Raw genomic sequence first — 14326 nt, forward strand, 5'->3', positions numbered from 1 at the left:
GTAGTTTAAAGTGTAAAATAGATTACTTACAGTTTGCGTCGTCGTTGTTCCCAGAATAGTCGGCACGGACTTATCTTTGAGCAACAGTTTTCTGGCAAAGCCAGCATCATATTGAGATTTGTTCACAAAACAGTCATCCTTAAAATGTACAGAACAAACGCTTAAGTTAACACTGCCGTGACTGGGACGTCCGCAAAAAATAAACTGCATCCATTTTTCCCTGACGTCTGGATCATTCGGCAGCTTATTCAGAGGTTTTGTTTGACCACAGCCAGGAACAGCACATCTGTGTGGCAACGTAATTTTCCTGTGCACAAGTAGTCTGTCAGAGCTCGCTGTCCATCGACTGAACACTTGCGAGGTGCACGGCGATACGAAATGAGCGTAGTTGTCTTGCGCTTAAAGTGTAGTTATCTTGTGCTGGAGGCGGTCATATGCAAACGCTGGTACGTCACTTCTAACCGTCACGTCACTTCTAACCATGAATCCAGAACGAGCTGTATTTTGAGCTTGATTAAATAAATGATTCGTTTAGAATGGGGAGGACGTCTTAAAATATTAAACTTGCAGGACGTTTTAATGATACAAAGACCTCTTATATACCAAAAGATCAAGGCAAATTTGGTTTCTCATGTCATGACCCCTTTAAAACTGGATACAAGCAGCAACTAGATACTTTGTTAACGGTCATTTTGAGGTGAAGTTACACAATGCCTCTAGACTAAATTGAACAGTAATACTAAAAGTGCGCTGTTTTACTGGAACATTAGTTTATGTCTGCATGTCACACATTTTAAAAACTGTTAAAATAAAATAAAAACTACAATTAGTGTGTGATAAAGACTACAATTACGTCAGGGCCATCGCTAGAACATTTGGAATAGAAAACACTATTATCTAAAATGTACAGGTATGCTAGTGATACTTTTCCAAATATAAAACACAAAAATATCTTAATTAAACCCACTGCTGTTTGAGCCGTTGAGGTTGAATTTAAAAAGCTACCATTTTGAAATTGAAATTATACATTGCATAAAAAAAGCAATTTTGCCTACCATACTGATGTTTCATTTAAAAACAATGGTCCAAATGAATTATTTTCTTATTTGTTTATGTCTCTATACAAGTATATATGCACATTTTATTTTTCCATCTGCATGGAATCCATCAAGATCTTCTCCCATCCTACTAGCAGTAAGGGTTTGGATTTGTTTAGGAGAAACTGACCAGCAGTTACAGACATTTTTTATTTTTTTATCATGGAACAGCAATCGATTCCATCGACTCCAACAGTCGGAGTCGACTAAAAAAATAAAACTTGGAATCAAACACCTTCATTTGCATTACTCCAAGAATAACTTACCGGTAATACAAATACAGTAGAATTCAATAAGAATCTAAATATTACAAGTATTGCCACACTTTGCTGTCAAAAACACAGACGCCATGATATCTTCTCTCACCCAACACCTCTACGATGACACAAGATTTGGTGAGAGATTCAGAGGGAATACCATGTAATTCAGCGCTGCTCACAGCAGGCAAATGCTGAAAGGAAAATGACGCTTGTTGAGTTGTGTGTGAATGCGCAGCAACTTATATTTCAGTCTGTTCCTGACATAGAGATGACGTATGACTTCAGAAGACTTATATAGTGCAATATAGTGTGTGTATATATATATATATATATATATATATATAAATATATATAAATATATATTAGTATTTATTTTTTGTCATTTTGGAGCTTGACAGCCCCAGTCCTTATTCACTTTCATTATTTAGAAAAATGAAACTTACATTATACTGAACTTAAAACATTTTATGTTCTATGGAAGTCTTTCAAGTTTGGAACGACATGAGGGTGACTACTAAATGATGACAGAATTACAAATTTTGTGTTAACTATTCCTTTAATTGCAGGATTTTAAAAATACTATTTTAAGCAACACCATGTACCCAGCATTCAGTGTGCATTTAGGGAGGTGTTTTAAAATGTGGCGCTTGCATACTAAAACAATTGGTCATCTTGGTTTTTGAACTAGCTAAGATCGAGTACCATTGTTCTAGTTGCATCTCTTCCTTTAGTTTGGTATCTATACCAAATTTAGGACCGGCCAGGTGGATCCTAATTTACAGTACCAGTACAGTCAGATTCATAACCAGTGCTCACTCACACTCCAGTTTGAGAAAAAAACTAAAGCCAGGAAAACTCCAGCTGGATGTGTGCTGAAATGGTTCTGAGTGGTATTTCAAAGTCAGTTCTGTTCTCTCAGAAAGAGAGCTGCAGAGAGCAGCATGTCTTTGTGGTGTAACTGGGGGTTTCTTCTCTTGGCCCTGACCCTGTTATGGATGGGTCAGATAGAACAGTAAAATGGTTTATGAGCAGATCTGAGATGTATTGCGCTTGGCAGTACAAGGCTATGCATGGAGAGAAGCATCAATGTCCTCCCGTAAGTGTCTGGGTTAAATACAGACTGCAGGCAGGTGGTGATTTTTAAAATTAGAAGTGTGTGTGTGATTAAAGAGTGGCTGTAGATCCTCTCTGCCATCATAACTTGCCATGTTCTGAGCTAGATAAGAGAAATGTGCAAACATGACTTTGTCTTTTAAGAAGTTTGCTCAGCAGTAGAGCTACGTTTCGCATGCCTAAGGCCTTGTCATACCAAATACGAATTTCTGGCTTTGCTATGAACTCCATTTTGACTTGGTCAGAGCCATTGCACAATGGAAAACAATTGAAAGCCTAGAAACATAGTTTTGTATCTGGCCTGCATATTATCCTGATCTGTTTCTCCCTCCACTTTAAATAAATGATAAGGGATGTGCTGATGCTTCACTTGTACTCGTACTAGTAAAAATGCGCTGCTACCAAAAACTGATACCATCTGGCCTATAAATGTACGCTGAATGTTTTCACAATAACAAGTTCAAATCACGTTATGTCCTATTGTTATTATTAAACCACAAAGGCTGCTATTGAATGAGATAAATATATAGTTTGCATGTGCTGCAAACTTCAAAAGCAAAGCCTGCACATTTCATGTGTGAAGCCGGCTTTTCTGAAGGTGATAAATTCTGTCAAAAACGCAGAAAGTCACTGCAAAATTAAAGCTTTCGACAAAATAATAGGTCCATTTAAATGGAAAAAGTATGACAGAAATATATCACTACTGTATAGTTATGTAGTATTCACTGTTCTACTTCTGCAAATAATAATAATAGTAAATAAAATATTATTATATTTAAGCTTGCATCTTTGATCCTCTGTTTTGCAGCTCTTTATTTGACAAAAAATAAATTCAATGTTGTGTTTTGGATTATGCTGTGTAGTTCTGTTTAAAAGCTCTTAATTTAATAACAGTAATACAATATTATGCTAAAAATTAATTGTTCATTTTCATTTGGTTAAATTTTAATTAATTAATTTATTTAGACACAATTTTGGTGATAAAATTGAAATAAACTGTTAAATATGGAAAACAAATAACAGGTATCGCGAGTACCGAAAAGTAAGAATAGGTACTCGTTTTCCAAAAAATGGATTTTTGTCCCCCCTTTTTCACCCAATTTGGAATGCCCAATTCCCAATGCACTTTTAAGTCCTCGTGGTCGCATAGTGACTCGCCTCAATCCAAGTGGTGGTGGAGGACGAATCCCAGCTGCTTCCGCGTCTGAGGCATCTACACTCAACTCACCACGCGCCCCACTGAGAGCGAACAACATTATAGCGACCACGAGGAGATTACCCCATGTGACTCTACCCTCCCTAGCAACCGGGCCAATTTGGTTGCTTAGGAGACCTGGCTAGAGTCACTCAGCATGCCCTAGATTCGAACTAGCGAACTCCAGGTGTCCCTGCGTCTTTACCTCTGAGCTACCCAGGCCCCCACACTAATCAGTTTTTGTTTATATTATTTGTATTATTTGAATTTTCACCTCAAATTTCTGTAAACGTAGATAAATATTTTTTTTTTGATTCACAGTTCACACCGACATGTTTTTATATCCATCTGCACAATTTTTCCATAGTTTTTCATGTAAACATGACATCTTTGACAGATTTACATGTTAAGTTTTTTGAAAATAAAAGCAGTTGAAAGTGAGAGGATGTTTAGTTTTTTGCTGAGTTTCTGTGCAGTAAAAAAATGATTTGTCTTGTTTACATTTTTAATTCATGGCGCTAATGTGCTATCACACTATACATGGCCATAATATGCGCCGATTACACGCTGTTATTGTAATTAATGATGACACTGATACTCTTTCAAAGATGAGTGTATAAAAGTGTTATTGTGCAGCATAAAGACAAAAGAATGATGATAAGAGAGGCATATCTTACTTTGGGCAGTGAATGGCTTTCACTGCAGATGGCACATGAGTCAATGGGCACTTGAGAGTATTTGGGTAGATTTAATTCCTTTTGTAGACTAATTAAACAAAACAAAAAATTGCATGACATGGATTTGGAAAATGTCTCTGCCTGAACGATCGTACAGATGTAAGTAAATTTGCACCAGGTCGCTAATAATGCTACACGCTGGTGTGTTCTTGTTGACTGATTTTTAATGAGCTGTCAGCATCAAGGTAGTTGTAGCTCCAGGTCACACCTACTGATGATGTGGACCAATGGCAGTAAGGTGTTTAACAGCCGGTTAGAAGTTTTTCTAAAAGATAGATTGTGGATCTATTACAGCCTTTATTGTGGATGTGGCCTTATAGGTTAGATATTTTCTTTTTTATAGATTTTTTATTTTTTTTTTGTTCTCTACAGTGTCCAAAATGTTTTGGGAGAATGAGGAAAATTCAACATCTAACTATGCATGAACAGTTATGGTGTGGAAACTTGTTAGCAATATAAATATTTTAGACTTTGATGTCATGGAGTTTCATCAGACTTGGTCTGTAAACAGGCCTTTAGACATTCAGGTGTCATAATCTCTTATGTGTATAAAACAGTAAGGCTCTTTTTGTAGTTCTATTTTATTAAAAGCCTCCTCATATCCTGTACAGCTTTTTGATAACTCTGTCCTGTGTTCACAGTCACCGATGTGGAGCTCAAACGTCTGCGAGATGCCTTCAAAAGGACCAGTGGCCTGTCTATCTATATGACCCAGCAATGCTTCTACAGGGAAGTACTAGGTGATGGAGTTCCACCAAAGGTTGCAGAGGTGAGCCCACCTAAGCATCATCCAAGTACCTTTTAGCATCACGAGTTCTCTCTGACAATTGCACGTGTCCAGCATCCCAATGGTTCTTTCAGTGCTGTGTGTTCATATTTCATTGGTCTATTTCCCAAATGCAATAACTCTGGTTTATTTCTGACATGCTACAAGTAGTCCAGAGACATATTTTTAAGAATTCAATTTGACATTTTGTGGTGTTTTTGCCACATGGAGATGCGGAAATTCAATTGCAATCACTTCAAATGGTCAAAAGGGAGAACAATGTGACCCACATGTATAAAATTGAAGATGGCAATTTATGGTTTTATGTGGCTGCCCTTTGACTATGCTATTTCCCTGTTCCTGTGTACTGGTAGTTCTGTTTTGGATTGTCAATGTCATAAATACACACAGTCAAGTGGTTTTCCATTTGTAACCCAAAGTAGCACTAACTGAATGGGTGGGGCTTTATGGTAAGACAGGCTCACACATTTGTACACATCCTTACATCTGACATTTAGAGACTTCCCCGTGATCTGACCTCATCTGTAACAGCATCTGCCTGTGGTATTTTTATAGTCAGTTCTCTGTGATCTTTCTATAAAACAGATCTTTGGGAAATTAATCACAAAATTATCCTCTATTCATCCAGAAACCTGCCTGGTCCACTTCCAGTTTCACTTGTTGTCATAGGAACTAGTATTCACAAGCCAGCTTGGCTACTTATTTTTGGCTTGTTTCCGTTTGGCTCTAGGCCAATTTTATTGTTTCGAGGAGCAATGAATAATGCCAGACCACTGTATTGGATCGATTTATAAACAGCAGTATGTGATTCACTGGAAACCAGGGGACCACGTCTCCTTGACATTTTAGTATCCATTAAAAGAAGTCCTTAAAAATGATGGAGGCTTTTTACAGGGCTTCGCTCTAAAGTCATAAATTATTTTGTCACGTATTGTTTTGAACTTTCAGTCGTGGCTGCAATCCAAAGAAATTCCTTCAGCAGAATATAAATACCACTCATCCAAAAAAAAAAATAGAAGAGAGTGATTACGTAGATTGTGGTTGTATTTTTAGCTCTTTTCCCACAACCTTGTTATAAGAGCGATCCTTTCTCTTGCCAAGCAGCTTATGATGCTTTTATCAAGTGGACCCAATAAAGGAACGATCCTTCAAGCGTCTCTCTAAGCACTCCATACATTCTCTGCACTGTTTCTAATGTCACTTGGCACACAGTGCTGGTTAACAGGCCATTTCAGAAATGGAGCACAGTTGAGTTTTTTTTTTTTCCTTTTTTTGTTTTTTTTTTACATTTTCACCTCTCACTTTTCACTGAGTTGTACTGTGCTCACTTTTCAATGAGTTGTACTGTGCTCCACTCTTTCTAATAGGGACTCACTGATAAAAATTTTGTGTGCTGATAAAATATCTATTTGATTTTTTAGAATAACATCTACCGATAGTTTGGTGGTTCTGCTTTTTATGCTACTGTACCTTGTTTATTTCAATAAAGAGCAAGATCATCTAAATAAGAGCAAATTCAGAGCAGCATTCCTCAGTGGTTTTACTCGTTTTGTGTAATGTGTGTCCAAAAAATAAGCCATATACGTTAGGTTCTTTACAGTCAGTTGTTGACCAAACAAAACAAAATAAATCATTAATTCAAATCACACATGCTGTAAAGTAGTATATATTAGTGCTGTCAAAGTTAACACATTTTTAACGCCGTTAATGCATAATGTGACCCTTTAAATAAACCATAGTTCATTAGAAGCGAGTCAGTTCGCACAAACGGCACTAATGTCACATGCATTGCCGTCGGGAAAACAGACGGTGGGAGACATTATTCTGTGATGGGCGCAAAGTGATAGTGTGAGCGCGAGGTGGTTGTCTGTTATCCTGCGATTGCTTGCAGGTCCTTGAATAACATATAACGTGCAAGTAAGGGCAGCCAGTGGATTTTCTGGTGCCCCTTTAGGGAGTTGGTGCCCTACACAAACTGCGTAATATGTGTGTAGGGAGCGGCTGTACTGAAAAGAAATCCTTGTTTATTTTTTGGCACATCAGCACAAAGTTATTATTGGGATCCAGACACTGCAAAGGTTATAAATTGAATTTATTGTGGAGAAAGAACCAGACAGATGTTCACGCAGTCCAGCTGGGTGTGGGTGATGCTTGGGCTGGGTTTCCCAAAGCTCTAAGTTGAACATTAGTGGCACTTAAATTGTACTTACTACAGCACGTTTCCTAAGAGCATCATTATCTAAGTAGCATGTAAAAATGCTTGTAAATTAACTAGAGCTATGAACTGCTCTTAAACCCATTAAGTGCAACTACACATATTGTTCTCACATCTTTTCAGATCTCACAGATTATCAGAAACAAAGGGACATTAAATAAATTATATTGATATATTTTAATCATTGGCAAGCCATCGCATATGGTTTCAGAGGATAAAAAAAGTGTTGAAACAATCACATTGAATAAGTAGGAAGTCTCTGCAGTCTGTGCATGTGACGTGATGGGTGTAAAGATATGTTCTTCTTGAACAGATTTGCTTAGAAGACATATGTGAGTAATGTGACTGCAGATTAAAACTTAATTATGCCAAAATATATAATTAAAATGTGGTTAACAAAGGAGGGTGAGAATGTGCAATGAGCGATTTTCTCTCTCTCTTCCTCCTCCTCCTCCTCCTCCTCTTCTTCCTCCCTCCAATGGATGGTTTAAATAGACCTAGTCTGTTTTCGTGACAGTCACAAATTGCATGCTGCATAATGACAGTCAAGCTACAAGTGCACAGTAGGGCTGGGCGATATGAAAGAAAAATATTCATGATATTTTTCGGAAAACAATATCGGCATATTTGATTACATTGTCAGCCACTTCTTGCTTTTTTGGTTTTAATTTAAATATGTTATTTATGTTTTGAAGCATGAAAAACTTAAACCTAAGATATTTCTAAATTCAAATTACACTTTAAATGAAATGAATCAGAATAATGAATTGGTCCAAACAATGTAATACCCTTTATTGTGCCATCACACAAGTATCCGTCTTTAATCTGTGGAAAATTGCTAATACAAATTAAGATCCGAAGACAATTATAAATGTAAATATAATAATTATAAGGAGAATTAAAATATAATAAATTTTAGGTTCAAGATGAACTTTTAGATTGTATACACATTTGCTATATAAAGTGAACCTGCCACTTTACGTGTGTTCCAGAAGACATGCTCCCGCAGCACTCCTCTGAGAAAAAAAACAGCACGTCAGAGACACGCATTGACGGATTTTCTGTCATCTTTTCTTCAAAACATAATAAAGCGTGTTTCTTCAAGCGCTTGTCTTTGTGTCTGTAGTTCATCCTACTGATGTCCATCATTTTAATCCTGTTTTTTGTGCATCTGTTCAAGTCCCAGCCAAAGAAACAAAACTTTAGGCTATGTGAGAGCCGCTTATGATACACATCATGTATATTCATGTTACATGCATTTTTTTGCATCACTTTCATTTATCTTTTTGAAGTTGGGAATCAGTACTTTTGAAACCCTGTCTTATTAAGCCATCATTATTTCTGTAATTAAATTCTGTAAAGTTCATTCATTTTGGCACCTTGTCAAAGTTACAAACAACTTCCATGTGTCTCAGTATGTCCACGTTATTTTCATTTTGAGAAGACAAAAGGTTCAGCAACTTTGGAACGGAGAGCTCCCATAAAGAAGCACTTACATTCTACTTTATAACGAGCGGTCTACTGGTCTAATTTGGGAAATTATAAAATGATTGTAAATAATCTTAAAAAAACCTCACTAAGAATGAATTGTGCCCGGTAAATGCCCTATTTACTAGCACATGCTCTTTGCACTGGTTTAGCACCCCATTCACTAAAGGAATTATGCAGATCAGCCAACAGTGCAAATGCGCCCACAAAAAGTGCAGAACACAATTTGCATGTGCAGCTGTGATTTTGCTGGCCTATTCTGAGTGCTATGGAGGATCCCGGAGACCGCATTTGAAAAACATCCCTTTTAAATAAAATCCATTTTACTACTTTCTGCTTTTATATTGCGATCTAAACTGCGCCACAGCACCAGGCAATTTTTGTGAAAAAAGCGCAATCCACAATGAGCATAATTTACATAGAAAGGAGGCATCTTTGCGCAGAAAGGAAATAAAATAGCTGGGTTTGCCCAATAACGTTGCAGCTTAAGCGTTTGCACTCATCTTATCGAATGTTGCATTTGTCTCCCAAACCAGCACGTAGATCCCTTGTTATAAAGTAGAAGGTAAAGTGATTTGTTACAGAAGCTGTCCACTCCAAAGGTGTGTACTTTGGTCAAAATATGTCCAGGGAAACTGGATAACGTGGAAATACTGACAAATAGGGACGTTTTTTTGTAACCTCGCCTAAGGCGTTGAAATGTATTAACTATAACAGAATTTAATTGCAGAAATAATGATGGCTTTATTAAGATGGGTTTTCAAATGTATTAATTATCAACTTCATGGAGATTAATAAAAGTGACACAAAAAAATTTAATGTAACATGAATATATGCAATGTGCATCATATGGGCTCTCACATAGACTAAAGTTTTGTTTCTTTGGCTGGGACCTGAACAGATGAACAAAAAACAGGATTAAAATGATGGAAACAAAGACACGTGCTTGAATATACACACTTAATTATATTTTGAAGAACAGACTACAGAATGATGTAAATGGTAATGGCTATATAGCTATATTTGTTTCATAAATATCATGAATATATTACTTTCACATCACCCAGCCCTACTGTGCACTTGTAGCCTGACTGCCATTATGCAGCATGCAATTTGTGACTGCCATGTAAACAGACTAGGACTATATGAATCATCCATTGGAGGTAGGAAGAAGAGGAGGAGAACAGAGAGAGAGAGAGAGAGAGAGAGAGAGAGAGAGAGAGAGGGAGAATCGCTCATTGCACATTCTCACCCTCCTTGGTTAACCAAATTTTAATTATATATTTTGGCCTAATTAAGTTTTAAACTGCAGTCACATTACTCACGTATGTCTTCTAAGCAAATCTGTTCAAGAAGACCATATCTACATTTACAATTATGCTTATCAAAGAAGCCCAATAAAACATTATACTGTATTATGTGTCATGTAAATTTAGATCTATCTTTAGACCTAATTTACACCCATCACGTGTCATGCACAGACTGCAGAGACTGCCTGTTGATTTCAATGCGATTTTTTTTCTCGCCACTTTTGTACCCTCTGAAACAGTGTGCAGTGGCTTTCCAATTATCAAAATATATCTATATAATTTATTAAATTTCCCTTTGTATCTGATAAACTGTGAAAGATGTGAGAACAATATGTCAAGTTGCACTTAATGTGTTTAAGAGCGGTTAATTTACAAGCATTTTTGCATGCTACTTTGATAACGATGCTTTTGGGAAACGTGATGAAGTAAGTACAATTGAAGTGCTACTAATGTTCAACTTAGAACTTTGGGAAACCCAGCCCAAGCGTCACCCACACCCAGCGGTGGTTGACATTTGACATTGTTCAAAAAAAATATATTTTCAGATATACATAAACTCAGCAAAAAAAGAAACATCCCTTTTTCAGGACACTGTATTTTAAAGATAATTTTGTAAAAATCCAAATAACTTTACAGATCTTTATTGTAAAGGGTTTAAACAATGTTTTCCATGCTTGTTCAAAGAACCATAAACTATGCAATCTGGATAAGACCATATTAAGCAACTATAGACCGATCTCAAATCTTCCTTTCATAGGCAAGATCATTGAAAAAGTTGTCTTCAATCAGCTGAACAAATTCTTGAACTCAAATGGATACTTTGACAATTTTCAATCTGGTTTCCGATCGCATCACAGCACAGAGACTAGCTCATAAAGATAATAAGCGATATTACGCTTAAATACTGATACAGGCAAATTATCAGTACTGGTACTACTCGACCTCAGTGCTGCATTTGACACTGTCGATCACAACATACTTCTTGACAGGCTGGAAAACTGGGTGGGGCTTTCTGGGATGGTCCTAAAATGGTTCAGGTCATACTTAGAAGGGAGAGGTTATTATGTGAGTATAGGAGACCATAAATCTGAGTGGACGTCCATGACATGTGGAGTCCCTCAAGGCTCAATTCTTGCGCCACTCCTGTTCAACCTGTATATGCTCCCAATGAGCCAGATAATGAGAGAGAACCAAATTGCTTACCACAGCTATGCAGACGACACACAGATCTACTTAGCCCTATCACCTAACGATTACAGCCCCATTGACTCCCTGTGCCAATGCATTGATGAAGTTAACAGTTGGATGTGCCAAAACTTTCTTCAGTTAAACAAAGACAAAACTGAAGTCATTGTGTTTGGAAACAAAGATGACGTTCTCAAGGTGAATGCATACCTTGACGCTAGGGGTCAAACAACTAAAAATCAAGTCAGGAATCTTGGTGTGTCTCTACAGTCAGACCTTAGTTTCAGTAGTCATGTCAAAGCAATAACTAAATCAGCATACTATCATCTGAAAAATATTGCAAGAATTAGATGCTTTGTTTCCAGTCAAGACCTAGAGAAACTTGTGCATGCTTTCATCACCAGCAGGGTGGATTATTGTAATGGACTCCTCACTGGCCTTCCCAAAAAGACCATAAGACAGTTGCAGCTCATACAGAACGCTGCTGCCAGGATTCTGAGCAGAACCAGAAAATATGAACATATCACACCAGTCCTCAGGTCTTTACACTGGCTCCCAGTTACATTTAAAAATCAAATCAAATCAAATCACTTTATTGTCACACTACCATGTACACAAGTGCAACAGTAGGTGAAATTCTTGTGTGCAGTTCAGAGCAACATAGCAGTCATGACAGTGACGAGACATATACCAATTACAATAAACAACATACTTACACAACACAATTTACATATCAAATGTACACATACTTACACAACACGATAATTATATACAATACACACAATATAGAATACAATATAGAATACACAATATGCAATACAATAAGTAAGGAGTATATGAAAAATATATATATATATATATATATATATATATATAAAGTAGTATATTGAGGAGAATATGTTGACAGTCCAGTGTGAGATTACAGCTGAATAAAGTGCAGTGCTAATTATTGATCCTGATAGATCAAGTGTTCAACAGTCTGATTGCTTGGGGGAAAAAGCTATCATGTAGTCGGCTGGTGGAGAACGGTTGTTACGACACTAACAAGCTTACAGATGGTACGCAATTAAGGTCACAGTTATAAAAACTCAGGACACTAAAGAGACCTTTCTACTGACTCTGAAAAACACCAAAAGAAAGATTCCCAGGGTCTCTGCTCATCTACGTGAACGTGCCTTCGGCATGCTGCATGAGGACTGCAGATGTGGCCAGAGCAATAAATTGCAATGTCCGTACTGCGAGATGCCTAAGAGAGCACTACAGGGAGACAGGAAGGACAGCTGATCATCCTTGCAGTGGCAGACCACGTGTAACAACACCTGCACAGGATCGATACATCAGAATATCACACCTGCGGGACAGGTACAGGATGGCAACAACAACTGCCCGAGTTACACCACGAATGCATAATCCCTCCATCAGTGCTCAGACTGTCCGCAATAGGCTGAGAGGGGCAATTTTGATGATAAAAAAACGTTGAATTTAAGGTTTGGTTAATTAACACTGCATTGTCATTCATCTCCACAACTCAACCCTCAGTACCATGTGGATTCATTTGAGATAAGCTGGCTGCAGTTTAGGCCAAAGAGCAGAGAGGATGTCAGAGCTCTGGCTGACCCTTGGAGGAGCTGTCTGTACTTGGCTGGAATGCACAGCTAACCATTATGTCGCAATCTGCACACAAAGCATTCAGGTTAACATTAGAATATTTTTTTAAGCTTTATCTGAAGTGTTTTTGCTGGGTGAATATTCCTAGATGTGCACCATTCATTTCTTACAGACAGAATGAGCTTTTTACACATACTATAAGTCACTGGATCACTGTGTGTATGATAAGATGGGTGGTACTGTGTACTGTACAACAACACTTAATGTTTACATACTGTTTGGTTACTTAACACATTTATCTTCTTTGCTACAAAACAAATTACTTTAACAAGGTAAAATTAAGTTCATGTATTTCTGGACATAAATTGCTCAAAGTGAAAAACATAACACCAGCTAACCAAAATACACATCAACAGAAGCTATTCTTATTGAGAGCGGCTTAGATTTGCTTTCATTTGCTTTCATAATGAATGGCATAGCATGTTTCCGTAGCATGTAACCATTGCCCTTTTATGTAATACAAATGCTGAAAGACTGAATGTTGAGGTAATGATCAACTGGAGCATGCCAGAGGCTGAAAATATGCAGACAGTAAGTGGGAAGTGCGCAATGCAGCGAGGGATTTAATGAGTGTTTGCAGGCAGCGAGCTGAGTTCAGGGGAACCAATCAACTTATTACGCCATTGAAATGATAAACTGGGGGCTCAGAGATCCTCCAATCTCTGTTGTTGATGATGGACGAACTGTGAGATGTCACCTGCAGGCTGTAGATTAATCACCCACAGGACTGCAGTCATTGACCTGCCTTTAGAGCTGTTAGGTTGTCGTCCACAAACACCGAAGTCAATTCGCCATGGTTGGCCTCTGGATTTTCCTATGAGTTTTTATAATGGGGTTTTTCAACTTATGAATAAAATAAGTTCTATGTTAAACATTACTTGGCGATGCGTGGATGTTTTGTTCTACAACATAAATTAAACACTTCCATATTTCAAGCGTGCATTTTGAAGCCATATTGATTTACATACTTTTAATAAAATAAAAAAACATACAGCAGCTTCAAAATTCACATTTAAGACTGTGAGTAATTTATGTTGTAGAACAAAACGTCCACGCATCGCCAAGTAATGTTTACCACAGACCTTATTTTTCACTTAAGTTAAAACCCATAGGAAAATCCAGAGAACCCATGCTGCATTAGACTTCCGGGTTTGCCTACAAATTGACGTCACGGCTGAACAGCTCTATTACACAATAGTTAGTTGTGGCCCTCTAATCTGACTGGACAAACTGCGTTCCAAGAGTCCTGACATTTAACAGCACTGTGAAAG

The 14326-nt window shown here is 37.4% G+C and overlaps 1 protein-coding gene across 2 annotated transcripts in view; it reads left to right on the top strand.

Annotated features, from left to right (window-relative positions):
- usp32 (ubiquitin specific peptidase 32) overlaps positions 1 to 14326 on the top strand; it is a 116331-nt gene that overhangs the window by 27676 nt on the left and 74329 nt on the right. For both annotated transcript variants that reach the window (XM_052107198.1, XM_052107199.1), the window contains exon 2: positions 5044 to 5171. In XM_052107198.1, coding sequence (XP_051963158.1) covers positions 5044 to 5171 — 128 coding nt within the window. The remainder of the gene's footprint in view (positions 1 to 5043; positions 5172 to 14326) is intronic.

The sequence above is a fragment of the Xyrauchen texanus genome, chromosome 36 (genome assembly GCF_025860055.1).
Source record: "Xyrauchen texanus isolate HMW12.3.18 chromosome 36, RBS_HiC_50CHRs, whole genome shotgun sequence".
NCBI classification, from domain to species: Eukaryota; Metazoa; Chordata; class Actinopteri; order Cypriniformes; family Catostomidae; genus Xyrauchen; species Xyrauchen texanus.